We start from the raw sequence: 26,291 nt of genomic DNA on the forward strand, positions 1-26,291 counted from the left end.
TGTGTACTGCTGCGCTCCGATTGTGTTGTTTACATAGGTGTTCTGCTGTTGTCGTCTTTGCTGTCTGTCCGTTCATCTTCGTGTTTGTGTATCTTTGTCAGTGTTTGGCTGTTCATCACCGTTCTGTCTCCCACCGGAATTTCGGTTTTTTAACCGGAGTTTCATCCCTGTTCTGAATCATGTCTACGAACGTCAGGAAAAACACACTGGTCTTCGCTTTCGACAAGGAAACCCGTCATATCCAGCCAACGTCACTGGAAATACACGATTGGATAACTGAGGTAATTGGTGTCAACTCTGATTCCGTCCATACCATGCAGTTAGACAATGATAAATACTGTATTTTTGTTAAGTTTGAGAGCTCGGTGACGATAGATAGACTTTTAGCAAAGTGGGGTAGTGAAGTAGAATTCATTCACAGAGACGGCTCGAAGAGCAAAGTTCGGATCTGGCGAGCTGATATTGTTTACACTACCGTTCGCGTGCTTAACTTACCTATTGAAATTGATAATGATTTAATTAAGGATGCGCTTTGCAAGTATGGTGACGTTAAATCTGTTAATAATGAACGTTGGTCTCGTCACTACAAACTACAGTGTTTTAACGGAATTCGATCTGTGGAGATGGACATCAAGACCAATATTCCGTCTCATATATTTGTAAATGGCTACAAGGCGCAAATTGTGTATTCAGGTCAAGTACCGACCTGTCATGTTTGTAATGAGTCTGGCCACTTTAGACAGGATTGTCCGCGGCGGGTTTTTGTATTGAAAAGTAACCTAACGCAACGCCAGAAACTTACCCTAAACGATGTCTTGCCAAATAATGTATCAGTCCCGTTGGGTGTGGATACTGCCCAAGCAAACCACGCTGATTTATCCGTCAATGATATTACTCAATTTCCATGTTTAGATAAAAAGGCTGATCCTGATACCCCCGCATCCTCCGAATTGCAGACAAAAAAACGGCCCCATGAGATAACTGATAGCTGTTCTGACGACGAGTTGTCTGACAAATCTCACTCCGTGCGCAAACAAAAACAATGCGAGGAGGAGGTAATGCCACACCTCCAGGAAATACAGATGGAAGCTTGTAATCAATCAGAACGTAAACAGTTGGTGGGAAACTGCGAAGACGGGGATGTTTCTAGCAATAACCGCGAAACATCAGGAGGCGACACAGTTTGCACAGACGAGCAGACTTCTGACAATCACGAGACACAATTAGTGTGTCTGGCTCAACCCTCTGTAACGGCTAGTGCTTCCCCGAACGGTACAGATCACACGACAGGACTAAGCAGTACCGGCCGTGTCTTACAGTTGGACGACCCGACAGGATCGGCGTCACAACCGACCACCACAAAACCCGTTACAGAGCCTTCGGATGCCCCACGAAGGAAGATAAAGCCGCAACCGAATGTCAATGCTCCTCGTAATCAAGCGAAGTTAAAGAGCGCGAAAGGTACCACGCAACCCCATAATGTGCGTTACGAAACTGTCAGGCACGGGTCATTGAAAGAATCTCCTGAGGAACTTCCTGATAATCAATCTTCTACTGACTCAGGAGGAAAATCTCAAACCTAGACTGCACCAATACTGTAATTTGCAACCTCTCAATGGGACGTTCTGTTCTGTCTAAATTTTCTGTGTCTCCTAAGTAATAATTTAGTAGCATGTTATTTATTCACTGTCCTCACATCCAACGAGTAATAGCGCAATGACCCAGTGTTATACTATTGCTACTGTCAACATTAATAAAATACGGTCGGCATTGAAAATAGCAGCGCTAAAAGAATTTTTATATGATTCGGGAACTGATATAGCCCTGCTGCAGGAAGTTGTCACGTCGGATTTAAATATTCCCGGGTATGTTGCTCACCTAAATGTCTCCCACGAAACTAGCGTGGGGACAGCTTTTTTAATCCGAGATGGGATTCCAGTAACGGAAGTAGAACGACTGGAATCTGGAAGGGGAATAGGGCTCAAGATTTATGACGTGTCCCTTATTAACTTGTATGCCCCTTCCGGCAGCTCACATAGATCTGACAGAACACGATTTTTTAAAGACGAGGTAATATATTTATTACGCAAAAACCCCAGTCGCCTTATAATGGGAGGTGATTTTAATTGCGTCCTCAACAGGAAAGATCAGAGTCCGAATTTTAATTATTCTGCTGAATTAAAACATCTCGTTACTAGCTTAAAGCTAAAGGATGCTTGGGAATGCAAACACCCTGCTATTGTCGAGTACACTTATGCAACATCCAATGCATGCAGTAGACTCGATAGATTCTACATTACCGAAAATCTCGAAACAGCTCTATTGAAAACAGAAACAATTCCTGTCTACTTTTCGGACCATTCCGGTGTGTTGGCCTGTATCAATTTACAAGCGCAGCCAATCCGCCGCTTCAAAAACCAGTGGAATTTAAATGTCTCGCTGTTACCAGACCGTGAATTAGAAGATCAGATAAAAGACGCATGGGCGTTGTGCCTGCGTGCTCTTCCTAGATACGCGACTACCATAGACTGGTGGACAAAAATGACAAAGCCGAAACTTAGGAAGACGATCATGCAATATAGCTTTCAGAGGGCCAGAGATCTTAAAAACACTATAGAGTTCTATTACTCAGTACTCAGAGAGCTATATGGTCAAACATCTGGTTCACATCTTCGCCTGACAGATATCAAAAAAATTAAGGCTAAATTACTTAGCATTAAGAGGCATCAACTGGAAGGACTTAAAATAAAATCCAAGGCGAAATCTGTATCAGACGACGAAACAACTTCCCTATACCACCTTCTGAAGCACGCTAAAAACAGAAGAACAATGCTTATCGACGAATTACGGACGCCGAATGGTACAAGTCTTAGGACACAGAAGGAGATTCTGAATGAGATCTATCGCTACTTCGATAAATTATATTCTGAAAATTCCAGCTGCGAGGAATCTATTGATGATTTCCTCGACTTTCTTGTGCCACAGCTGACGGATGATGACAACGTTACCTTCCTGTCGCACGTATGTAATGAGGACGTTTATGAGACTCTGTGTAACTCCCCTCTGAAAAAATCCCCGGGTCCTGATGGTCTACCAGCAGAATTTTATGTCCACTATTGGCCGATAGTGGGAGGGACAATTACAGCGATTGTAAATGAAGTTCTTCAGGGCGCAATGTTACCCTCTGAATTTAAAGAAAGTAAAATAGTCCTTATCCCCAAAACTAAAGGACACACAGATCTTACTAACTTCCGACCGATTTCGTTGCTCAATGCGGACTATAAAATAGTAGCAAGAATTCTCAACAAGAAAATTTCATCCTTAGCAAGTAGACTGATTAGTCCGTATCAACACTGCATTGCAGGTAAAACTCTGTTTCATAATTTAGCGGAATTTCGGGATATAATTGCAATCACTTCAGTCACTAACATCAAATGTGCCCTGGTTTTCCTGGATTTCCATAAAGCATTCGATCTCGTGAATCATCTCTACCTCTTCAAGACGTTAAAAAAACTTGGTTTCCAAGAACGAGCCTTAAACGTAATAAAAAACGTGGCGACAGGAATAAACGCATGCATAGCAGTTAACAGTCAGGCTACGCGAAAATTTCAAATACGACGCGGTGTTCCTCAGGGAAGCCCCCTTTCTATGTCACTCTTTGCCATTTCACTGGACCCATTTCTTAAACGTATTCACGATAAATTAACAGGAATAACACTGTCAGGGTGCAAAACAGCTATAAAAGCTTATGCTGATGATGTAGGCGTCATAATCAGAAATAATGACGATGTAGCTACGTTAGCTGCAGTGATTCAGACTTACTGCAGTGCGTCTGGGGCAAATTCAAATGAAAAGAAAAGCAAAATTTTACATCTTAGGGGTTTTGAGCACATAAACGTAGAGTGGGCAAAGCTGGTCAGGCAGCATACGACGCTTGGTGTTACATTAACCGCATGCCCAATGAAAATGACTGCGTTGAATTGGAAAGCTGCGGCACGGAAAGTGCAGGGTGCTATAATGGAAAATTTATCACGGAACATGAATCAGATTCAGAGGATTAAGTACATCAACACGTGTATCTTAGCTACAGCATACCACACTGCTCAGCTCTTTCCACTACCCAAAATGATAGCCAGGAACATAACGTCCAGAATCACAAATTTTCTGTGGAAAGGAGAACTGTTTCGAGTAACCGCCAAAGTGGCCACCTTACATCCCAGAAATGGTGGTTTAGGTCTAATCAATATTACCAACAAAGCCTCTGCCCTCTTCGTCAAAAGGCAACTAACTATCATTAGAGAAGTACCGGAAAGTATTTCAAGCCGACTTTTTGAAATTCTCAAACCTCGCAGCCTGCAGCCTCCTATTGATGTGCAAAAAATTAACAATCGTCTCCAGCACGTGCGAGCCTTTTATATTGAACTTAGCTACTTGAGGGACGAAGCTACACGGCTACGTCACCTAACGTCAAAAGACATTATGCGGCTCTGGCAGACATGTGAAGGAAAGAATAAAGTAGAGAGACAGTTTCCTCACATACACTGGACTGCTATCTGGCAAAACATCAATTTAAAAGTTTTATCTTCTGACATAAGAACAGCATGGTACAAAGCCGTTAATAATATCATTAGCACCAACGAAAGATTATATGAAATTGGCCTCAGTGACACCGATCTATGTCAACGATGTCGACTAGTGGACACAATTATCCACAGATACACTTGCGGCGGCAATATATATATCTGGAATTGGCTCAAAGTGCAAATAGCTCTCATTACAAGGTCTTCACCACAGTACATCTCGCTGTCAGTGCTGCACAGACCACAAGACCGTTATTTTCCAGAGACGAAGAATAATGCTGTTTATTGGCTCCTGGGAAATTATGTAACTTACGTAACTCATGACGCTGGAACTGACACCGTTACAGATTTCCAGATATACTTACAGTGCAAATACCACAAAATACGTACTTATGCGGACCACAAGAAGAAATATGGTAATATGTTACAAATTATATTTGATAGAATGGGAATAGGCTAATAACCATCAACCTAAAGCACACAGTATTGAGTGAATATATTACTATGTGCAGAAGCATTGTGTGTTTCATTTCTTATACTTTCATTTTTGTTGATTTTCCATTATGACAAAATGGTCAAAAACGACAACTGATAAAAAAATAAATAAAAAAAAAAAAAACTTCAAAAAAAATGAAAGGAACAACAGGTAGAAGATTGAGTTATATTTTTCATTTCATGCACATGAAGGGCAATTACTTAGTTCAAGAAACAATTCTTTTCATTTAATCATGATAATATAAAAAACCATACAAAAAAGAGGAAACACAAATTACAAAAAAAAAAAAAAAAAAAAAAAAAATTAAATACATTTTAAAAAATTGCCAAAGGCGGCAGTTGTATTTTTGGACCATAGGAGGGACAAAGTCGAAAATCAGTGATGGGTATGGTGGAGACATTGCGGCCAGGCCTCAGATTATTTTTGACCCCTGCCCGCTTTGCCTCCCCCTGCCTATTACTGAAAAAAAAAAGAAAAAAAAAAAAAAAAAAAAAAAAAAAAAAAAGTGGCTAGGATACCTGGCTCTCACCCAGGAGGCCCGGGTTCGATTCCCGGTACCGGAAATGCGCGTTTTTGTTGCTCCTCTTATGCGACTTGTCCCGACTTAGCTCGACTGACGCTACGCTGACGCGTGCAGAAAGCCACGTTAAGTATGATTCGTGGCAACACCTGACGGCGAGAGAGATGCGGCATCTATCCACTTGTTATCCAGCCACATACGGGTACCTGTAGTCAAGAGGCTTGGAGGACTGCAAGATATTGCCACGGAGGTGAATGCAGCTAACCACTGTAGTTAGTGTCCTGACAGCGCAGCAACGTTCATTTGCTCGTATACACGTGATGCGGACCGTGTCTGACACTGCTGTGGCGTACACCTTGGCCTAGGCTTTGCTGTGTATCGCCACTTGCATTCCTGCCAGCTGCTTTCGTGGGTGGCTTCGTGGCCGTGGCCGTGATCGTCTAGTGGTTAGGACATTGCGTTGTGGCCGCAATAACCCAGGTTCGAATCCTGGTCACGGCAATTTTGAAAGTTTTGCCTTACTGCCGTTGCAATAGCGATAGTGCACGAGTACTCGAAATGACAGTGCTCTCTTGATTTTGTCACTCGTGTTCCGCAGGCCGCAGTTTGCACTATCACTTCCTCACCAACACGTAATGTCGCCTCCCAGAGCGCAGACGTCCGCTGCTCTCTGTAGTCGAAAAGGGCAGTTGTTTTGAAGTGCGATGGATGAGCAGCCAGCCCCAGCAGAACAGGAAGCTGTGGCGTGCACTGTTTCTACAAATGCTAGGAACACTGGTGCCCATTGCAGCGCACGTAGCATGGCCGAGCGCTCTATGGCGCTGGTTTAAGGCACCAGTCTCTTCGTAGGCGTCGGTTCGAATCCCAGCGCTGCCAGGGGTTTTGCTGTAGTCGTGTTAACCTGCCGCTTTCTCTTCACGTGTAACCTCCTTGAGCTCACATATGTTTGTTACATGGAGCATTCTAGCTCCGCCTGACAGGTACAGCTATGATACTTTAGTGGTTACGGAAAGCCCAGGTTCGAAACCTGGTCACAGCACGAAAACGTCTCTCGATGCTGTCTCCTTAACTACGACAGCTACAGACAAGTGGCGTCGCTACCATACGGCGGGCACGGCATTTTCTTGTTGTGGATGGCCTAAAGAGACGCTTCCAGTGGGAGAGCAGTGGAAATACATGGCACAGCGATTGCCAAGACACTTACATTTCGGAGTGATCTTTGTACTACAAAGGAAACGTTTCGCCGCTCGTGCTCCAGCGGTAACGTGGCCGAGCGGTCTAAGGCGCTGGTTTTAGGCACCAGTCTCTTCGGAGGCGTGGGTTCGAATCCCACCGTTGCCAATTTTTACGTCTCACTTTTGTGCCGCTGCGGTGTGTTCTCGTGGCGTAGGACGCAGCTCTTGTGACGCGCGTGTTGTGTAGGTAGCGTGGCCGAGCGGTCTAAGGCGCTGGTTTCAGGCACCAGTCTCTTGAGAGGCGTGGGTTCCAACCCCACAGCTGCCAAACGTGTAATGTTTCCTGTGTCGAAGACGGCTGCGCTTATTGCCTGCAAAGAAAACAGCACAACAAGGCGTGAGCTTCTGCTTCGTGAATTGCCGTAGAACAGTGCGTGGTGCAACGACAGGATTTGGAGGCGCCTTTTGCTCTCATCATTGCTGGCGTTCGTCTCCACGAAATGCGTCCGGAGCACGCCGTTCTATAACGCGAGAGAGTGGATTTTTTACAGTTGTCGACAGTTAACCGTGCGTGGTTGCTGTGTTCGCTGGAAGAGCGCTGCCGCCGTTATCCGGTGTGGTCTAGTGGCATTCGCGCCTCGTCTTCGGCGCGAGACGGACGTGTGGCGGCCGCTGCGGACGTTTCGTGTCAACAAGGCTGTTTTCCTGCGAGCCAGGTAGGCCGGCTCGCAAGCGCATTACTTCACTTAATTGTGTATTGATTTGATGAAAATGAGAAAAGACACGATTAAATTCGCTTTCGATAGAAATTTCGTGCGACCGAAAGCTTTTGAAATCAAACTGTGGCTCACAGAAAAAGTTGGAATTACTAAAGATGATTTAGTTGGAGTTCATTTATCGTTTGTGACTAACTCGGCATATGTGAAATTGGCTGACCCTGCTAAATGTGTCGCAATTGTTGAACAATGTGGAGGTATTATTAAGTTTAATCACTTAGACGGTTCAGTTAGCGATGTCGTAGTATCCTATGCTGGGATGGGAATCCGAACAGTAAGAGTATTTGAGCTTCCTTTTGAAATGCCTGTAGTCGAAATCAATCGTGTTCTCGGGGCGTATGGCAGAGTAATTTCCAATGTTGCGGAATTGTGGTCGGAACCACACATGTTTCCCGTTTTGAATGGCGTTCGCCAGGTTAAGATGGAACTTCTCAAGCACATCCCTTCCTTTGTCAATATTGGAGGATACCGTGCGTTGATCATTTACGATGGACAGCCTCGTACCTGTGCCATTTGTAACTCGACAGAGCACGTACGTGCTGAGTGCAGTAGACGGAGGGTTCCTCAATTATCACGTGTAGAGTCCGCAGGTGCAGGGCCTGTAGTTCACCTGCCGATGACGTACGCTGCTGCCACGTCACCTTTGCGATCAGCTCGGCAGACATCTTTCGAACTGGGGGACCAATGCGAGCATCCCGAGAGTGTTTTCAGCCATATAGACAGTGGTAGATCCGTAGCTATGACTAACCATACAGCGCCCCAGCGCACCACCAGTGAAAGTCAGGTACCTGTACCTTACGACTGTGCCGATCCTTCTCGTAGCTCGCGAGCAGAACCTTCTGCGGTTACTGTGGATACCTCCCTGCAACCGCCTGATTGCGAACGACAGGACGAGACCAACACGAAAGTAGCGGAAACGGACGATCCAGTTAAGAATATTGTTGGGCAAGATATGGTCATAGATCACTCGACCATCCAACTGACACAAGGAGTCAATGACTACGGTTCTGCTTCCCACAGCGCGGCTGACAGGCCCCCTGCGACAGAGGCGAGTCTAACTGCGGTAGAACCTTCTTCCACGCCTGGTGAAAAGAGCAGCGTTGGATCTTCGACTCGGACACAGGACCGGCTTGCATCGCCGACTTCGTCTCCGCATTCGTCCGAAAAGTCCCCCGATTCGTCTCCAGAGCGGTCAAGATCGCCTCGGAAAGCTAGGAAACGTCGCAAAAAGCGGTTAGCACACCAGGCTGCTGAAAGCTTAGCCCCGGCTCTGCGGGATAGGTTGAGGAGCATTCAGGAACAGACAACGATCGAAGACCATGGCCGGAGGGAACCTGAGGTCGGCAGCATAACATCGCATCTACGGACATCACCTGAGAACGATGTCCGGGACGAAGGAGCACCGGGCCTCGAATTTTCAGACCATCAGGACGTTCCAAATTCCCAACGTAGACCATCTACCCAAAATAGTCGTTATGAATGGGCAGACGATACGGAGACAACAATGCCACATGTATCTGCGAACAATGGTATGGCATGTTAACCGCAACATCTCAAACTCACGACTACACTTTGAGCCCACGAATGACACGTGAATTCGGACTACATATGCCTAATCGCCGGCAAGTCAAGTAAACAATAACAGCCTGCTCATGGATCAAACGTATCACGTTATGACTGTTAATATTAACAAGATCCAGAGTGCAACTAAAATTGCTGCCCTCCGGGACTTCATATATCAGTCCGATACCGATATTGCGCTTTTTCAAGAAGTGTGTTTTTCGAATTTGTATGTTCCGGGATTTACTGCAATTCTCAATGTCGCCTCAGAAGGCGCTTGCGGCACCGCTGTCCTGGTCAAGGAAGGTATTGCAATAACAGATGTCACCATGTTGGAATCGGGGCGGGGAATCAGTTTTAAGATTTTCGGTGTTACAATTATAAATGTTTATGTACCTTCGGGAAGCAGTGGTCGAACGGAAAGAGCCAATTTTTTTAAAAATGATCTAGTGTATTTACTAAAGGAAAATCCCGTTGATGTAATAGTCGGAGGTGACTGGAATTGTGTCCTACACAGGAAAGACCAAACGCCAAATTTCAATTTCTCCCCAGAATTAGACGGTCTTGTGAAAACAATGAAATGGCGGGACGCTTGGGAGGTCAAATACCCCGTGTCTGTCCAGTACACATATTTTAGCACTAAAGCGCAAAGTCGGATCGACCGCATATACGTAAGTTCAAATTTAGCCAGCAAAATCAGTGGCGTCGAACGAATACCAACTTACTTTTCCGACCATCTAGCACTAAGGTGCAGCATTGGACTTCCTAAACAGAAGACATACTGGGGCCGTCCTTTTTGGAAATTAAATACCGCCATGCTTCGAGATAACGCCCTAACTGAGCAGTTAGAAGCTTCTTGGCAACTTTCACTCCGACAAAGCCACAAATACCGGTCAACGATAGATTGGTGGACTTTATGCGCCAAAAAGAAACTTCGATCTACTCTAATTTCTTACAGTAGGGAAAGGGCACTTTGGTCTCGGCGCACTGTCGACTTCTATTATACTTGTCTGCGTGACCTTTATGCTATGCCAATGTCCGCGGCTGTCAGAACGGGTATCAAACAGGTCAAGGCCGAACTTCTTAGTCTTAAACGCAAACAGCTGGAAGGACTGACAATAAAATCACGAGTTCAAACCACAGTGGAAGAAGAACACGCTTCACTCTTTCACCTACTCCAGCACGAAAAAAATCGTCGAAGAAATTTTATTCAGTCATTGCTCTCCGAAGATCAAAGTATTTTAACTCAACAAAAAGATATTTTAAACGAGGCTCATAGGTATTATCATCAATTGTACAGTGCTCACCAGTATAACCCAGATCATGGACAGGAACTGCTCCGAAACTGTGATATGGAACAACTAGTAACTGCAGAACACAACAGGAGCCTCACTGTTGAAATCCTGTCTGAAGACATTTTAGAAGAAATTAAAAGCTCACCTGTTAAAAAATCACCTGGGCCCGACGGTTTACCCGTAGAATTTTATTCCAAATATTGGCATATTATAAGGAATAAATTCACGCAAGTCGTCAACGACATCTTGAGTGGAGGGCACATACCTGACGAAATGAAAGAGTGTGTCACTGTTTTACTTCCTAAGGGAAACACTTCGGATGTCAAACAGCTCAACAAAATGAGACCGATATCCTTAATGAACTCTGATTATAAGATTATTGCCAGGGTAGTAAAAAACAGACTCCGACCGGTGTTTGATACAGTAATTGGTCCCCATCAAACGTGTCTCCCGGGTCGGAATATTTTTAAAACAGTCTGCGAATACAGGGACATAATCAGTATCTTCTCAACGACATTGACGAAGGCTGGCCTCGTTTTTATCGATTTTTCTAAAGCCTTTGATAGGGTCAACCATGAATATTTATTTACCACTCTGATGCATATAGGTTTTAACGACGAATTTTTAATTGTCTTAAAAAATCTATTGCAAGGCATGAAAACCAAAATTTTAATAAATGGACACTATACTCAAGATGTCGAAATAGCAAATGGTGTCCCGCAGGGCAGTCCTTTATCAATGATGCTATTTGTGGTAGCACTAGAACCTTTGCTGAAACGATTAAACAAGGAATTAGAAGGCATCTCAATTTCAGGGGTCAGTAACGCTACCAACGCTTACGCCGACGACGTCGGAGTCATCGTCAGAAGTAATGACGACGTTGTAAGACTGAGAGAGATTGTTCGCCTTTACTGCTTCGCAACGGGAGCGCAGATCAACGATATGAAAAGCTCCTTTCTAAATCTCCATGGCTTCAGGAACACTGCCCTCGAATGGGCCAGGTCTGTAGACCATCACACTGCGTTAGGTGTGAGGTTCTACCGATGCCCCCTGCAAACAACGACATTCAACTGGAAGAAGGTCTTACATAGTATTCGAGGTACTTTAATAATGAACCGACTTAGAGACTTGAACATTATCCAAAGGGTGCAATTAATCAACTGCGCTGTCCTTTCGAAAGCAGTATATGTAGGTCAAATACTGCCGATACCTAAAGCGATATCCAAAACCATCATGAGCTTCATCTGCCAGTATGTTTGGAGAGGTGAGATATTTAAAGTGGCAGCCAGTACTATAACATTAAAACCGAGAGAAGGAGGCCTCGGACTGACCGATATCCGCCGCAAAACTACGGCTCTTTATATCAAGCGTACACTTCAGCTTTTAGAAGACCGCCACAATAATTTATCATCGAAACTTTTCCAAATCCTTAAACCGGAGAGTATGGAATCACCTATTAATGTAAGTAAAATATCTTACAAATTGCAGCACATCAGATTCTACTATTTAGAACTCAGTTATCTGCACTGCATTGTCGCGGATAGGACCAAAAGAAACTGTAGTTTCATCATGGATTGCCTTACTACAAAGGACAACCGAAACAGAATGGAATCAAAATATCCCACCCGAAATTGGCAAAATATATGGAAGAACATAAGCAATAAAGTACTGTCCACCAATGTGCGCGGTGCCTGGTACAAGGTTGTCAATAATACCGTTGCCACAAATGAAAGATTACAGTCTATAGGATTGAGTGACACAAATCAGTGTCCACGTTGTAATGTGATAGACACCCTACGGCATCGTCTCATATGCAACGGCTACCAGGTCATTTGGGACAGAGTCCGCCAACAGGTGGCGTTTATCAATAGGAACGACGGCAGACACCTTACTGTCGACATTCTCGTCAACCCCGAAAGCGTTGCTTTCCCTATTCAGAAGAATAATGTTACCCTATGGCTCCTGGGGAACTATGTCAATTATGTCATTAATAACCTCGGCCTGCCCGACGTACTGGACTATGAGCAACATGTATTACTGGAATATTATAAAATATGTGGACAACGACACAACAAGACATTGTATGGTAACATGCTAAAAATATTATTTGACAAACAAGGCATCGGATGAAGTACGCAATGACGAATCGCGGATAAAATATCGACGTTTGCACGCCAAAGTAGGGGATTGCTGCTAAGGGCGAAGTACGGTGGGGACCTCATGGGCCCCAGGGCCGCTACGGTAGCCGTGAAGGCCTTCGCAGAACCCTGAAAAGGCCTTGCATTCTATGCCTGAATCCGCATGGGAAAAAAAAAAGAAAAAGGAAAAAAAAAAAAAATTTAGCAGTTCTATGTTTTTCAGTTTTCCAATTAACTTTTCTTTCTTTATCCACAATTTTCAACAGATCATGTTCACTCATTTTGAAACACCATCCACCGTTACAGAACAAGTTCATTTGGATGGAGAAATTTACTTTTCTCACCACGTTTGGTATGGATTACCCTACGTGCGAAGGAGCGTATCATTTGATTTTAGCAATGAAGCTCGCCGAAGAAGGCGCATGAAGGAGAGCGAATGGAAGGGCTAGAAGGGGAGATGGGAGGCCCAAAAAAAAAAAAAAAAAGTGGCTAGGATACCTGGCTCTCACCCAGGAGGCCCGGGTTCGATTCCCGGTACCGGAAATGCGCGTTTTTGTTGCTCCTCTTATGCGACTTGTCCCGACTTAGCTCGACTGACGCTACGCTGACGCGTGCAGAAAGCCACGTTAAGTATGATTCGTGGCAACACCTGACGGCGAGAGAGATGCGGCATCTATCCACTTGTTATCCAGCCACATACGGGTACCTGTAGTCAAGAGGCTTGGAGGACTGCAAGATATTGCCACGGAGGTGAATGCAGCTAACCACTGTAGTTAGTGTCCTGACAGCGCAGCAACGTTCATTTGCTCGTATACACGTGATGCGGACCGTGTCTGACACTGCTGTGGCGTACACCTTGGCCTAGGCTTTGCTGTGTATCGCCACTTGCATTCCTGCCAGCTGCTTTCGTGGGTGGCTTCGTGGCCGTGGCCGTGATCGTCTAGTGGTTAGGACATTGCGTTGTGGCCGCAATAACCCAGGTTCGAATCCTGGTCACGGCAATTTTGAAAGTTTTGCCTTACTGCCGTTGCAATAGCGATAGTGCACGAGTACTCGAAATGACAGTGCTCTCTTGATTTTGTCACTCGTGTTCCGCAGGCCGCAGTTTGCACTATCACTTCCTCACCAACACGTAATGTCGCCTCCCAGAGCGCAGACGTCCGCTGCTCTCTGTAGTCGAAAAGGGCAGTTGTTTTGAAGTGCGATGGATGAGCAGCCAGCCCCAGCAGAACAGGAAGCTGTGGCGTGCACTGTTTCTACAAATGCTAGGAACACTGGTGCCCATTGCAGCGCACGTAGCATGGCCGAGCGCTCTATGGCGCTGGTTTAAGGCACCAGTCTCTTCGTAGGCGTCGGTTCGAATCCCAGCGCTGCCAGGGGTTTTGCTGTAGTCGTGTTAACCTGCCGCTTTCTCTTCACGTGTAACCTCCTTGAGCTCACATATGTTTGTTACATGGAGCATTCTAGCTCCGCCTGACAGGTACAGCTATGATACTTTAGTGGTTACGGAAAGCCCAGGTTCGAAACCTGGTCACAGCACGAAAACGTCTCTCGATGCTGTCTCCTTAACTACGACAGCTACAGACAAGTGGCGTCGCTACCATACGGCGGGCACGGCATTTTCTTGTTGTGGATGGCCTAAAGAGACGCTTCCAGTGGGAGAGCAGTGGAAATACATGGCACAGCGATTGCCAAGACACTTACATTTCGGAGTGATCTTTGTACTACAAAGGAAACGTTTCGCCGCTCGTGCTCCAGCGGTAACGTGGCCGAGCGGTCTAAGGCGCTGGTTTTAGGCACCAGTCTCTTCGGAGGCGTGGGTTCGAATCCCACCGTTGCCAATTTTTACGTCTCACTTTTGTGCCGCTGCGGTGTGTTCTCGTGGCGTAGGACGCAGCTCTTGTGACGCGCGTGTTGTGTAGGTAGCGTGGCCGAGCGGTCTAAGGCGCTGGTTTCAGGCACCAGTCTCTTGAGAGGCGTGGGTTCCAACCCCACAGCTGCCAAACGTGTAATGTTTCCTGTGTCGAAGACGGCTGCGCTTATTGCCTGCAAAGAAAACAGCACAACAAGGCGTGAGCTTCTGCTTCGTGAATTGCCGTAGAACAGTGCGTGGTGCAACGACAGGATTTGGAGGCGCCTTTTGCTCTCATCATTGCTGGCGTTCGTCTCCACGAAATGCGTCCGGAGCACGCCGTTCTATAACGCGAGAGAGTGGATTTTTTACAGTTGTCGACAGTTAACCGTGCGTGGTTGCTGCGTTCGCTGGAAGAGCGCTGCCGCCGTTATCCGGTGTGGTCTAGTGGCTAGGATACCTGGCTCTCACCCAGGAGGCCCGGGTTCGATTCCCGGTACCGGAAATGCGCGTTTTTGTTGCTCCTCTTATGCGACTTGTCCCGACTTAGCTCGACTGACGCTACGCTGACGCGTGCAGAAAGCCACGTTAAGTATGATTCGTGGCAACACCTGACGGCGAGAGAGATGCGGCATCTATCCACTTGTTATCCAGCCACATACGGGTACCTGTAGTCAAGAGGCTTGGAGGACTGCAAGATATTGCCACGGAGGTGAATGCAGCTAACCACTGTAGTTAGTGTCCTGACAGCGCAGCAACGTTCATTTGCTCGTATACACGTGATGCGGACCGTGTCTGACACTGCTGTGGCGTACACCTTGGCCTAGGCTTTGCTGTGTATCGCCACTTGCATTCCTGCCAGCTGCTTTCGTGGGTGGCTTCGTGGCCGTGGCCGTGATCGTCTAGTGGTTAGGACATTGCGTTGTGGCCGCAATAACCCAGGTTCGAATCCTGGTCACGGCAATTTTGAAAGTTTTGCCTTACTGCCGTTGCAATAGCGATAGTGCACGAGTACTCGAAATGACAGTGCTCTCTTGATTTTGTCACTCGTGTTCCGCAGGCCGCAGTTTGCACTATCACTTCCTCACCAACACGTAATGTCGCCTCCCAGAGCGCAGACGTCCGCTGCTCTCTGTAGTCGAAAAGGGCAGTTGTTTTGAAGTGCGATGGATGAGCAGCCAGCCCCAGCAGAACAGGAAGCTGTGGCGTGCACTGTTTCTACAAATGCTAGGAACACTGGTGCCCATTGCAGCGCACGTAGCATGGCCGAGCGCTCTATGGCGCTGGTTTAAGGCACCAGTCTCTTCGTAGGCGTCGGTTCGAATCCCAGCGCTGCCAGGGGTTTTGCTGTAGTCGTGTTAACCTGCCGCTTTCTCTTCACGTGTAACCTCCTTGAGCTCACATATGTTTGTTACATGGAGCATTCTAGCTCCGCCTGACAGGTACAGCTATGATACTTTAGTGGTTACGGAAAGCCCAGGTTCGAAACCTGGTCACAGCACGAAAACGTCTCTCGATGCTGTCTCCTTAACTACGACAGCTACAGACAAGTGGCGTCGCTACCATACGGCGGGCACGGCATTTTCTTGTTGTGGATGGCCTAAAGAGACGCTTCCAGTGGGAGAGCAGTGGAAATACATGGCACAGCGATTGCCAAGACACTTACATTTCGGAGTGATCTTTGTACTACAAAGGAAACGTTTCGCCGCTCGTGCTCCAGCGGTAACGTGGCCGAGCGGTCTAAGGCGCTGGTTTTAGGCACCAGTCTCTTCGGAGGCGTGGGTTCGAATCCCACCGTTGCCAATTTTTACGTCTCACTTTTGTGCCGCTGCGGTGTGTTCTCGTGGCGTAGGACGCAGCTCTTGTGACGCGCGTGTTGTGTAGGTAGCGTGGCCGAGCGGTCTAAGGCGCTGGTTTCAGGCACCAGTCTCTTGAGAGGCGTGGGTTCCAACCCCACAGCTGCCAAACGTGTAATGTTTCCTGTGTCGAAGACGGCTGCGCTTATTGCCTGCAAAGAAAACAGCACAACAAGGCGTGAGCTTCTGCTTCGTGAATTGCCGTAGAACAGTGCGTGGTGCAACGACAGGATTTGGAGGCGCCTTTTGCTCTCATCATTGCTGGCGTTCGTCTCCACGAAATGCGTCCGGAGCACGCCGTTCTATAACGCGAGAGAGTGGATTTTTTACAGTTGTCGACAGTTAACCGTGCGTGGTTGCTGTGTTCGCTGGAAGAGCGCTGCCGCCGTTATCCGGTGTGGTCTAGTGGCTAGGATACCTGGCTCTCACCCAGGAGGCCCGGGTTCGATTCCCGGTACCGGAAATGCGCGTTTTTGTTGCTCCTCTTATGCGACTTGTCCCGACTTAGCTCGACTGACGCTACGCTGACGCGTGCAGAAAGCCACGTTAAGTATGATTCGTGGCAACACCTGACGGCGAGAGAGATGCGGCATCTATCCACTTGTTATCCAGCCACATACGGGTACCTGTAGTCAAGAGGCTTGGAGGACTGCAAGATATTGCCACGGAGGTGAATGCAGCTAACCACTGTAGTTAGTGTCCTGACAGCGCAGCAACGTTCATTTGCTCGTATACACGTGATGCGGACCGTGTCTGACACTGCTGTGGCGTACACCTTGGCCTAGGCTTTGCTGTGTATCGCCACTTGCATTCCTGCCAGCTGCTTTCGTGGGTGGCTTCGTGGCCGTGGCCGTGATCGTCTAGTGGTTAGGACATTGCGTTGTGGCCGCAATAACCCAGGTTCGAATCCTGGTCACGGCAATTTTGAAAGTTTTGCCTTACTGCCGTTGCAATAGCGATAGTGCACGAGTACTCGAAATGACAGTGCTCTCTTGATTTTGTCACTCGTGTTCCGCAGGCCGCAGTTTGCACTATCACTTCCTCACCAACACGTAATGTCGCCTCCCAGAGCGCAGACGTCCGCTGCTCTCTGTAGTCGAAAAGGGCAGTTGTTTTGAAGTGCGATGGATGAGCAGCCAGCCCCAGCAGAACAGGAAGCTGTGGCGTGCACTGTTTCTACAAATGCTAGGAACACTGGTGCCCATTGCAGCGCACGTAGCATGGCCGAGCGCTCTATGGCGCTGGTTTAAGGCACCAGTCTCTTCGTAGGCGTCGGTTCGAATCCCAGCGCTGCCAGGGGTTTTGCTGTAGTCGTGTTAACCTGCCGCTTTCTCTTCACGTGTAACCTCCTTGAGCTCACATATGTTTGTTACATGGAGCATTCTAGCTCCGCCTGACAGGTACAGCTATGATACTTTAGTGGTTACGGAAAGCCCAGGTTCGAAACCTGGTCACAGCACGAAAACGTCTCTCGATGCTGTCTCCTTAACTACGACAGCTACAGACAAGTGGCGTCGCTACCATACGGCGGGCACGGCATTTTCTTGTTGTGGATGGCCTAAAGAGACGCTTCCAGTGGGAGAGCAGTGGAAATACATGGCACAGCGATTGCCAAGACACTTACATTTCGGAGTGATCTTTGTACTACAAAGGAAACGTTTCGCCGCTCGTGCTCCAGCGGTAACGTGGCCGAGCGGTCTAAGGCGCTGGTTTTAGGCACCAGTCTCTTCGGAGGCGTGGGTTCGAATCCCACCGTTGCCAATTTTTACGTCTCACTTTTGTGCCGCTGCGGTGTGTTCTCGTGGCGTAGGACGCAGCTCTTGTGACGCGCGTGTTGTGTAGGTAGCGTGGCCGAGCGGTCTAAGGCGCTGGTTTCAGGCACCAGTCTCTTGAGAGGCGTGGGTTCCAACCCCACAGCTGCCAAACGTGTAATGTTTCCTGTGTCGAAGACGGCTGCGCTTATTGCCTGCAAAGAAAACAGCACAACAAGGCGTGAGCTTCTGCTTCGTGAATTGCCGTAGAACAGTGCGTGGTGCAACGACAGGATTTGGAGGCGCCTTTTGCTCTCATCATTGCTGGCGTTCGTCTCCACGAAATGCGTCCGGAGCACGCCGTTCTATAACGCGAGAGAGTGGATTTTTTACAGTTGTCGACAGTTAACCGTGCGTGGTTGCTGTGTTCGCTGGAAGAGCGCTGCCGCCGTTATCCGGTGTGGTCTAGTGGCTAGGATACCTGGCTCTCACCCAGGAGGCCCGGGTTCGATTCCCGGTACCGGAAATGCGCGTTTTTGTTGCTCCTCTTATGCGACTTGTCCCGACTTAGCTCGACTGACGCTACGCTGACGCGTGCAGAAAGCCACGTTAAGTATGATTCGTGGCAACACCTGACGGCGAGAGAGATGCGGCATCTATCCACTTGTTATCCAGCCACATACGGGTACCTGTAGTCAAGAGGCTTGGAGGACTGCAAGATATTGCCACGGAGGTGAATGCAGCTAACCACTGTAGTTAGTGTCCTGACAGCGCAGCAACGTTCATTTGCTCGTATACACGTGATGCGGACCGTGTCTGACACTGCTGTGGCGTACACCTTGGCCTAGGCTTTGCTGTGTATCGCCACTTGCATTCCTGCCAGCTGCTTTCGTGGGTGGCTTCGTGGCCGTGGCCGTGATCGTCTAGTGGTTAGGACATTGCGTTGTGGCCGCAATAACCCAGGTTCGAATCCTGGTCACGGCAATTTTGAAAGTTTTGCCTTACTGCCGTTGCAATAGCGATAGTGCACGAGTACTCGAAATGACAGTGCTCTCTTGATTTTGTCACTCGTGTTCCGCAGGCCGCAGTTTGCACTATCACTTCCTCACCAACACGTAATGTCGCCTCCCAGAGCGCAGACGTCCGCTGCTCTCTGTAGTCGAAAAGGGCAGTTGTTTTGAAGTGCGATGGATGAGCAGCCAGCCCCAGCAGAACAGGAAGCTGTGGCGTGCACTGTTTCTACAAATGCTAGGAACACTGGTGCCCATTGCAGCGCACGTAGCATGGCCGAGCGCTCTATGGCGCTGGTTTAAGGCACCAGTCTCTTCGTAGGCGTCGGTTCGAATCCCAGCGCTGCCAGGGGTTTTGCTGTAGTCGTGTTAACCTGCCGCTTTCTCTTCACGTGTAACCTCCTTGAGCTCACATATGTTTGTTACATGGAGCATTCTAGCTCCGCCTGACAGGTACAGCTATGATACTTTAGTGGTTACGGAAAGCCCAGGTTCGAAACCTGGTCACAGCACGAAAACGTCTCTCGATGCTGTCTCCTTAACTACGACAGCTACAGACAAGTGGCGTCGCTACCATACGGCGGGCACGGCATTTTCTTGTTGTGGATGGCCTAAAGAGACGCTTCCAGTGGGAGAGCAGTGGAAATACATGGCACAGCGATTGCCAAGACACTTACATTTCGGAGTGATCTTTGTACTACAAAGGAAACGTTTCGCCGCTCGTGCTCCAGCGGTAACGTGGCCGAGCGGTCTAAGGCGCTGGTTTTAGGCACCAGTCTCTTCGGAGGCGTGGGTTCGAATCCCACCGTTGCCAATTTTTACGTCTCACTTTTGTGCCGCTGCGGTGTGTTCTCGTGGCGTAGGACGCAGCTCTTGTGACGCGCGTGTTGTGTAGGTAGCGTGGCCGAGCGGTCTAAGGCGCTGGTTTCAGGCACCAGTCTCTTGAGAGGCGTGGGTTCCAACCCCACAGCTGCCAAACGTGTAATGTTTCCTGTGTCGAAGACGGCTGCGCTTATTGCCTGCAAAGAAAACAGCACAACAAGGCGTGAGCTTCTGCTTCGTGAATTGCCGTAGAACAGTGCGTGGTGCAACGACAGGATTTGGAGGCGCCTTTTGCTCTCATCATTGCTGGCGTTCGTCTCCACGAAATGCGTCCGGAGCACGCCGTTCTATAACGCGAGAGAGTGGATTTTTTACAGTTGTCGACAGTTAACCGTGCGTGGTTGCTGCGTTCGCTGGAAGAGCGCTGCCGCCGTTATCCGGTGTGGTCTAGTGGCTAGGATACCTGGCTCTCACCCAGGAGGCCCGGGTTCGATTCCCGGTACCGGAAATGCGCGTTTTTGTTGCTCCTCTTATGCGACTTGTCCCGACTTAGCTCGACTGACGCTACGCTGACGCGTGCAGAAAGCCACGTTAAGTATGATTCGTGGCAACACCTGACGGCGAGAGAGATGCGGCATCTATCCACTTGTTATCCAGCCACATACGGGTACCTGTAGTCAAGAGGCTTGGAGGACTGCAAGATATTGCCACGGAGGTGAATGCAGCTAACCACTGTAGTTAGTGTCCTGACAGCGCAGCAACGTTCATTTGCTCGTATACACGTGATGCGGACCGTGTCTGACACTGCTGTGGCGTACACCTTGGCCTAGGCTTTGCTGTGTATCGCCACTTGCATTCCTGCCAGCTGCTTTCGTGGGTGGCTTCGTGGCCGTGGCCGTGATCGTCTAGTGGTTAGGACATTGCGTTGTGGCCGCAATAACCCAGGTTCGAATCCTGGTCACGGCAATTTTGAAAGTTTTGCCTTACTGCCGTTGCAATAGCGATAGTGCACGAGTACTCGAAATGACAGTGCTCTCTTGATTTTGTCACTCGTGTTCCGCAGGCCGCAGTTTGCACTATCACTTCCTCACCAACACGTAATGTCGCCTCCCAGAGCGCAGACGTCCGCTGCTCTCTGTAGTCGAAAAGGGCAGTTGTTTTGAAGTGCGATGGATGAGCAGCCAGCCCCAGCAGAACAGGAAGCTGTGGCGTGCACTGTTTCTACAAATGCTAGGAACACTGGTGCCCATTGCAGCGCACGTAGCATGGCCGAGCGCTCTATGGCGCTGGTTTAAGGCACCAGTCTCTTCGTAGGCGTCGGTTCGAATCCCAGCGCTGCCAGGGGTTTTGCTGTAGTCGTGTTAACCTGCCGCTTTCTCTTCACGTGTAACCTCCTTGAGCTCACATATGTTTGTTACATGGAGCATTCTAGCTCCGCCTGACAGGTACAGCTATGATACTTTAGTGGTTACGGAAAGCCCAGGTTCGAAACCTGGTCACAGCACGAAAACGTCTCTCGATGCTGTCTCCTTAACTACGACAGCTACAGACAAGTGGCGTCGCTACCATACGGCGGGCACGGCATTTTCTTGTTGTGGATGGCCTAAAGAGACGCTTCCAGTGGGAGAGCAGTGGAAATACATGGCACAGCGATTGCCAAGACACTTACATTTCGGAGTGATCTTTGTACTACAAAGGAAACGTTTCGCCGCTCGTGCTCCAGCGGTAACGTGGCCGAGCGGTCTAAGGCGCTGGTTTTAGGCACCAGTCTCTTCGGAGGCGTGGGTTCGAATCCCACCGTTGCCAATTTTTACGTCTCACTTTTGTGCCGCTGCGGTGTGTTCTCGTGGCGTAGGACGCAGCTCTTGTGACGCGCGTGTTGTGTAGGTAGCGTGGCCGAGCGGTCTAAGGCGCTGGTTTCAGGCACCAGTCTCTTGAGAGGCGTGGGTTCCAACCCCACAGCTGCCAAACGTGTAATGTTTCCTGTGTCGAAGACGGCTGCGCTTATTGCCTGCAAAGAAAACAGCACAACAAGGCGTGAGCTTCTGCTTCGTGAATTGCCGTAGAACAGTGCGTGGTGCAACGACAGGATTTGGAGGCGCCTTTTGCTCTCATCATTGCTGGCGTTCGTCTCCACGAAATGCGTCCGGAGCACGCCGTTCTATAACGCGAGAGAGTGGATTTTTTACAGTTGTCGACAGTTAACCGTGCGTGGTTGCTGTGTTCGCTGGAAGAGCGCTGCCGCCGTTATCCGGTGTGGTCTAGTGGCTAGGATACCTGGCTCTCACCCAGGAGGCCCGGGTTCGATTCCCGGTACCGGAAATGCGCGTTTTTGTTGCTCCTCTTATGCGACTTGTCCCGACTTAGCTCGACTGACGCTACGCTGACGCGTGCAGAAAGCCACGTTAAGTATGATTCGTGGCAACACCTGACGGCGAGAGAGATGCGGCATCTATCCACTTGTTATCCAGCCACATACGGGTACCTGTAGTCAAGAGGCTTGGAGGACTGCAAGATATTGCCACGGAGGTGAATGCAGCTAACCACTGTAGTTAGTGTCCTGACAGCGCAGCAACGTTCATTTGCTCGTATACACGTGATGCGGACCGTGTCTGACACTGCTGTGGCGTACACCTTGGCCTAGGCTTTGCTGTGTATCGCCACTTGCATTCCTGCCAGCTGCTTTCGTGGGTGGCTTCGTGGCCGTGGCCGTGATCGTCTAGTGGTTAGGACATTGCGTTGTGGCCGCAATAACCCAGGTTCGAATCCTGGTCACGGCAATTTTGAAAGTTTTGCCTTACTGCCGTTGCAATAGCGATAGTGCACGAGTACTCGAAATGACAGTGCTCTCTTGATTTTGTCACTCGTGTTCCGCAGGCCGCAGTTTGCACTATCACTTCCTCACCAACACGTAATGTCGCCTCCCAGAGCGCAGACGTCCGCTGCTCTCTGTAGTCGAAAAGGGCAGTTGTTTTGAAGTGCGATGGATGAGCAGCCAGCCCCAGCAGAACAGGAAGCTGTGGCGTGCACTGTTTCTACAAATGCTAGGAACACTGGTGCCCATTGCAGCGCACGTAGCATGGCCGAGCGCTCTATGGCGCTGGTTTAAGGCACCAGTCTCTTCGTAGGCGTCGGTTCGAATCCCAGCGCTGCCAGGGGTTTTGCTGTAGTCGTGTTAACCTGCCGCTTTCTCTTCACGTGTAACCTCCTTGAGCTCACATATGTTTGTTACATGGAGCATTCTAGCTCCGCCTGACAGGTACAGCTATGATACTTTAGTGGTTACGGAAAGCCCAGGTTCGAAACCTGGTCACAGCACGAAAACGTCTCTCGATGCTGTCTCCTTAACTACGACAGCTACAGACAAGTGGCGTCGCTACCATACGGCGGGCACGGCATTTTCTTGTTGTGGATGGCCTAAAGAGACGCTTCCAGTGGGAGAGCAGTGGAAATACATGGCACAGCGATTGCCAAGACACTTACATTTCGGAGTGATCTTTGTACTACAAAGGAAACGTTTCGCCGCTCGTGCTCCAGCGGTAACGTGGCCGAGCGGTCTAAGGCGCTGGTTTTAGGCACCAGTCTCTTCGGAGGCGTGGGTTCGAATCCCACCGTTGCCAATTTTTACGTCTCACTTTTGTGCCGCTGCGGTGTGTTCTCGTGGCGTAGGACGCAGCTCTTGTGACGCGCGTGTTGTGTAGGTAGCGTGGCCGAGCGGTCTAAGGCGCTGGTTTCAGGCACCAGTCTCTTGAGAGGCGTGGGTTCCAACCCCACAGCTGCCAAACGTGTAATGTTTCCTGTGTCGAAGACGGCTGCGCTTATTGCCTGCAAAGAAAACAGCACAACAAGGCGTGAGCTTCTGCTTCGTGAATTGCCGTAGAACAGTGCGTGGTGCAACGACAGGATTTGGAGGCGCCTTTTGCTCTCATCATTGCTGGCGTTCGTCTCCACGAAATGCGTCCGGAGCACGCCGTTCTATAACGCGAGAGAGTGGATTTTTTACAGTTGTCGACAGTTAACCGTGCGTGGTTGCTGTGTTCGCTGGAAGAGCGCTGCCGCCGTTATCCGGTGTGGTCTAGTGGCTAGGATACCTGGCTCTCACCCAGGAGGCCCGGGTTCGATTCCCGGTACCGGAAATGCGCGTTTTTGTTGCTCCTCTTATGCGACTTGTCCCGACTTAGCTCGACTGACGCTACGCTGACGCGTGCAGAAAGCCACGTTAAGTATGATTCGTGGCAACACCTGACGGCGAGAGAGATGCGGCATCTATCCACTTGTTATCCAGCCACATACGGGTACCTGTAGTCAAGAGGCTTGGAGGACTGCAAGATATTGCCACGGAGGTGAATGCAGCTAACCACTGTAGTTAGTGTCCTGACAGCGCAGCAACGTTCATTTGCTCGTATACACGTGATGCGGACCGTGTCTGACACTGCTGTGGCGTACACCTTGGCCTAGGCTTTGCTGTGTATCGCCACTTGCATTCCTGCCAGCTGCTTTCGTGGGTGGCTTCGTGGCCGTGGCCGTGATCGTCTAGTGGTTAGGACATTGCGTTGTGGCCGCAATAACCCAGGTTCGAATCCTGGTCACGGCAATTTTGAAAGTTTTGCCTTACTGCCGTTGCAATAGCGATAGTGCACGAGTACTCGAAATGACAGTGCTCTCTTGATTTTGTCACTCGTGTTCCGCAGGCCGCAGTTTGCACTATCACTTCCTCACCAACACGTAATGTCGCCTCCCAGAGCGCAGACGTCCGCTGCTCTCTGTAGTCGAAAAGGGCAGTTGTTTTGAAGTGCGATGGATGAGCAGCCAGCCCCAGCAGAACAGGAAGCTGTGGCGTGCACTGTTTCTACAAATGCTAGGAACACTGGTGCCCATTGCAGCGCACGTAGCATGGCCGAGCGCTCTATGGCGCTGGTTTAAGGCACCAGTCTCTTCGTAGGCGTCGGTTCGAATCCCAGCGCTGCCAGGGGTTTTGCTGTAGTCGTGTTAACCTGCCGCTTTCTCTTCACGTGTAACCTCCTTGAGCTCACATATGTTTGTTACATGGAGCATTCTAGCTCCGCCTGACAGGTACAGCTATGATACTTTAGTGGTTACGGAAAGCCCAGGTTCGAAACCTGGTCACAGCACGAAAACGTCTCTCGATGCTGTCTCCTTAACTACGACAGCTACAGACAAGTGGCGTCGCTACCATACGGCGGGCACGGCATTTTCTTGTTGTGGATGGCCTAAAGAGACGCTTCCAGTGGGAGAGCAGTGGAAATACATGGCACAGCGATTGCCAAGACACTTACATTTCGGAGTGATCTTTGTACTACAAAGGAAACGTTTCGCCGCTCGTGCTCCAGCGGTAACGTGGCCGAGCGGTCTAAGGCGCTGGTTTTAGGCACCAGTCTCTTCGGAGGCGTGGGTTCGAATCCCACCGTTGCCAATTTTTACGTCTCACTTTTGTGCCGCTGCGGTGTGTTCTCGTGGCGTAGGACGCAGCTCTTGTGACGCGCGTGTTGTGTAGGTAGCGTGGCCGAGCGGTCTAAGGCGCTGGTTTCAGGCACCAGTCTCTTGAGAGGCGTGGGTTCCAACCCCACAGCTGCCAAACGTGTAATGTTTCCTGTGTCGAAGACGGCTGCGCTTATTGCCTGCAAAGAAAACAGCACAACAAGGCGTGAGCTTCTGCTTCGTGAATTGCCGTAGAACAGTGCGTGGTGCAACGACAGGATTTGGAGGCGCCTTTTGCTCTCATCATTGCTGGCGTTCGTCTCCACGAAATGCGTCCGGAGCACGCCGTTCTATAACGCGAGAGAGTGGATTTTTTACAGTTGTCGACAGTTAACCGTGCGTGGTTGCTGCGTTCGCTGGAAGAGCGCTGCCGCCGTTATCCGGTGTGGTCTAGTGGCTAGGATACCTGGCTCTCACCCAGGAGGCCCGGGTTCGATTCCCGGTACCGGAAATGCGCGTTTTTGTTGCTCCTCTTATGCGACTTGTCCCGACTTAGCTCGACTGACGCTACGCTGACGCGTGCAGAAAGCCACGTTAAGTATGATTCGTGGCAACACCTGACGGCGAGAGAGATGCGGCATCTATCCACTTGTTATCCAGCCACATACGGGTACCTGTAGTCAAGAGGCTTGGAGGACTGCAAGATATTGCCACGGAGGTGAATGCAGCTAACCACTGTAGTTAGTGTCCTGACAGCGCAGCAACGTTCATTTGCTCGTATACACGTGATGCGGACCGTGTCTGACACTGCTGTGGCGTACACCTTGGCCTAGGCTTTGCTGTGTATCGCCACTTGCATTCCTGCCAGCTGCTTTCGTGGGTGGCTTCGTGGCCGTGGCCGTGATCGTCTAGTGGTTAGGACATTGCGTTGTGGCCGCAATAACCCAGGTTCGAATCCTGGTCACGGCAATTTTGAAAGTTTTGCCTTACTGCCGTTGCAATAGCGATAGTGCACGAGTAC

At 49.2% G+C, this 26,291-nt stretch overlaps 1 protein-coding gene and 32 non-coding genes across 33 annotated transcripts in view; 32 read left to right on the forward strand and 1 right to left on the reverse strand.

The window, feature by feature from the left end:
* Positions 1-6,025: 6,025 nt before the first annotated feature.
* Positions 6,026-6,097, forward strand: Trnah-gug (transfer RNA histidin (anticodon GUG)). Its single transcript has one exon. It is a non-coding gene; the product is annotated as a tRNA-His (tRNA).
* A 758-nt stretch (positions 6,098-6,855) lies between these two features.
* On the forward strand, positions 6,856-6,937 carry Trnal-uag (transfer RNA leucine (anticodon UAG)). Its single transcript has one exon. It is a non-coding gene; the product is annotated as a tRNA-Leu (tRNA).
* Positions 6,938-7,017: 80 nt separating this feature from the next.
* Positions 7,018-7,099, forward strand: Trnal-cag (transfer RNA leucine (anticodon CAG)). The gene has a single exon. It is a non-coding gene; the product is annotated as a tRNA-Leu (tRNA).
* Positions 7,100-13,469: 6,370 nt separating this feature from the next.
* On the forward strand, positions 13,470-13,541 carry Trnah-gug (transfer RNA histidin (anticodon GUG)). Its single transcript has one exon. It is a non-coding gene; the product is annotated as a tRNA-His (tRNA).
* Positions 13,542-14,299: 758 nt separating this feature from the next.
* On the forward strand, positions 14,300-14,381 carry Trnal-uag (transfer RNA leucine (anticodon UAG)). The gene has a single exon. It is a non-coding gene; the product is annotated as a tRNA-Leu (tRNA).
* Positions 14,382-14,461: 80 nt separating this feature from the next.
* On the forward strand, positions 14,462-14,543 carry Trnal-cag (transfer RNA leucine (anticodon CAG)). Its single transcript has one exon. It is a non-coding gene; the product is annotated as a tRNA-Leu (tRNA).
* Positions 14,544-14,825: 282 nt separating this feature from the next.
* On the forward strand, positions 14,826-14,897 carry Trnae-cuc (transfer RNA glutamic acid (anticodon CUC)). Its single transcript has one exon. It is a non-coding gene; the product is annotated as a tRNA-Glu (tRNA).
* A 386-nt stretch (positions 14,898-15,283) lies between these two features.
* Trnah-gug (transfer RNA histidin (anticodon GUG)) lies at positions 15,284-15,355 on the forward strand. Its single transcript has one exon. It is a non-coding gene; the product is annotated as a tRNA-His (tRNA).
* Positions 15,356-16,113: 758 nt separating this feature from the next.
* On the forward strand, positions 16,114-16,195 carry Trnal-uag (transfer RNA leucine (anticodon UAG)). Its single transcript has one exon. It is a non-coding gene; the product is annotated as a tRNA-Leu (tRNA).
* Positions 16,196-16,275: 80 nt separating this feature from the next.
* Positions 16,276-16,357, forward strand: Trnal-cag (transfer RNA leucine (anticodon CAG)). The gene has a single exon. It is a non-coding gene; the product is annotated as a tRNA-Leu (tRNA).
* A 282-nt stretch (positions 16,358-16,639) lies between these two features.
* Trnae-cuc (transfer RNA glutamic acid (anticodon CUC)) lies at positions 16,640-16,711 on the forward strand. The gene has a single exon. It is a non-coding gene; the product is annotated as a tRNA-Glu (tRNA).
* Positions 16,712-17,097: 386 nt separating this feature from the next.
* Trnah-gug (transfer RNA histidin (anticodon GUG)) lies at positions 17,098-17,169 on the forward strand. Its single transcript has one exon. It is a non-coding gene; the product is annotated as a tRNA-His (tRNA).
* A 758-nt stretch (positions 17,170-17,927) lies between these two features.
* Trnal-uag (transfer RNA leucine (anticodon UAG)) lies at positions 17,928-18,009 on the forward strand. The gene has a single exon. It is a non-coding gene; the product is annotated as a tRNA-Leu (tRNA).
* An 80-nt stretch (positions 18,010-18,089) lies between these two features.
* Positions 18,090-18,171, forward strand: Trnal-cag (transfer RNA leucine (anticodon CAG)). The gene has a single exon. It is a non-coding gene; the product is annotated as a tRNA-Leu (tRNA).
* Positions 18,172-18,453: 282 nt separating this feature from the next.
* Positions 18,454-18,525, forward strand: Trnae-cuc (transfer RNA glutamic acid (anticodon CUC)). Its single transcript has one exon. It is a non-coding gene; the product is annotated as a tRNA-Glu (tRNA).
* Positions 18,526-18,911: 386 nt separating this feature from the next.
* Trnah-gug (transfer RNA histidin (anticodon GUG)) lies at positions 18,912-18,983 on the forward strand. Its single transcript has one exon. It is a non-coding gene; the product is annotated as a tRNA-His (tRNA).
* Positions 18,984-19,741: 758 nt separating this feature from the next.
* On the forward strand, positions 19,742-19,823 carry Trnal-uag (transfer RNA leucine (anticodon UAG)). The gene has a single exon. It is a non-coding gene; the product is annotated as a tRNA-Leu (tRNA).
* An 80-nt stretch (positions 19,824-19,903) lies between these two features.
* Trnal-cag (transfer RNA leucine (anticodon CAG)) lies at positions 19,904-19,985 on the forward strand. The gene has a single exon. It is a non-coding gene; the product is annotated as a tRNA-Leu (tRNA).
* Positions 19,986-20,267: 282 nt separating this feature from the next.
* Trnae-cuc (transfer RNA glutamic acid (anticodon CUC)) lies at positions 20,268-20,339 on the forward strand. The gene has a single exon. It is a non-coding gene; the product is annotated as a tRNA-Glu (tRNA).
* Positions 20,340-20,725: 386 nt separating this feature from the next.
* Positions 20,726-20,797, forward strand: Trnah-gug (transfer RNA histidin (anticodon GUG)). The gene has a single exon. It is a non-coding gene; the product is annotated as a tRNA-His (tRNA).
* Positions 20,798-21,555: 758 nt separating this feature from the next.
* Trnal-uag (transfer RNA leucine (anticodon UAG)) lies at positions 21,556-21,637 on the forward strand. Its single transcript has one exon. It is a non-coding gene; the product is annotated as a tRNA-Leu (tRNA).
* An 80-nt stretch (positions 21,638-21,717) lies between these two features.
* Positions 21,718-21,799, forward strand: Trnal-cag (transfer RNA leucine (anticodon CAG)). The gene has a single exon. It is a non-coding gene; the product is annotated as a tRNA-Leu (tRNA).
* A 282-nt stretch (positions 21,800-22,081) lies between these two features.
* Trnae-cuc (transfer RNA glutamic acid (anticodon CUC)) lies at positions 22,082-22,153 on the forward strand. The gene has a single exon. It is a non-coding gene; the product is annotated as a tRNA-Glu (tRNA).
* A 386-nt stretch (positions 22,154-22,539) lies between these two features.
* Trnah-gug (transfer RNA histidin (anticodon GUG)) lies at positions 22,540-22,611 on the forward strand. Its single transcript has one exon. It is a non-coding gene; the product is annotated as a tRNA-His (tRNA).
* Positions 22,612-23,369: 758 nt separating this feature from the next.
* Trnal-uag (transfer RNA leucine (anticodon UAG)) lies at positions 23,370-23,451 on the forward strand. The gene has a single exon. It is a non-coding gene; the product is annotated as a tRNA-Leu (tRNA).
* Positions 23,452-23,531: 80 nt separating this feature from the next.
* Trnal-cag (transfer RNA leucine (anticodon CAG)) lies at positions 23,532-23,613 on the forward strand. The gene has a single exon. It is a non-coding gene; the product is annotated as a tRNA-Leu (tRNA).
* A 282-nt stretch (positions 23,614-23,895) lies between these two features.
* On the forward strand, positions 23,896-23,967 carry Trnae-cuc (transfer RNA glutamic acid (anticodon CUC)). The gene has a single exon. It is a non-coding gene; the product is annotated as a tRNA-Glu (tRNA).
* A 386-nt stretch (positions 23,968-24,353) lies between these two features.
* Trnah-gug (transfer RNA histidin (anticodon GUG)) lies at positions 24,354-24,425 on the forward strand. The gene has a single exon. It is a non-coding gene; the product is annotated as a tRNA-His (tRNA).
* A 758-nt stretch (positions 24,426-25,183) lies between these two features.
* Trnal-uag (transfer RNA leucine (anticodon UAG)) lies at positions 25,184-25,265 on the forward strand. Its single transcript has one exon. It is a non-coding gene; the product is annotated as a tRNA-Leu (tRNA).
* Positions 25,266-25,269: 4 nt separating this feature from the next.
* LOC126204020 (KH domain-containing protein 3-like) overlaps positions 25,270-26,291 on the reverse strand; it is a 16,445-nt gene continuing 15,423 nt past the window's right edge. Inside the window, exon 3 of the mRNA XM_049938482.1 lies at positions 25,270-25,470. Within this exon, the coding sequence (XP_049794439.1) occupies positions 25,270-25,470 (201 nt within the window). The remainder of the gene's footprint in view (positions 25,471-26,291) is intronic.
* Trnal-cag (transfer RNA leucine (anticodon CAG)) lies at positions 25,346-25,427 on the forward strand. The gene has a single exon. It is a non-coding gene; the product is annotated as a tRNA-Leu (tRNA).
* Positions 25,710-25,781, forward strand: Trnae-cuc (transfer RNA glutamic acid (anticodon CUC)). The gene has a single exon. It is a non-coding gene; the product is annotated as a tRNA-Glu (tRNA).
* On the forward strand, positions 26,168-26,239 carry Trnah-gug (transfer RNA histidin (anticodon GUG)). Its single transcript has one exon. It is a non-coding gene; the product is annotated as a tRNA-His (tRNA).

Source organism: Schistocerca nitens, chromosome 1 (genome assembly GCF_023898315.1).
Source record: "Schistocerca nitens isolate TAMUIC-IGC-003100 chromosome 1, iqSchNite1.1, whole genome shotgun sequence".
Taxonomy (NCBI): domain Eukaryota; kingdom Metazoa; phylum Arthropoda; class Insecta; order Orthoptera; family Acrididae; genus Schistocerca; species Schistocerca nitens.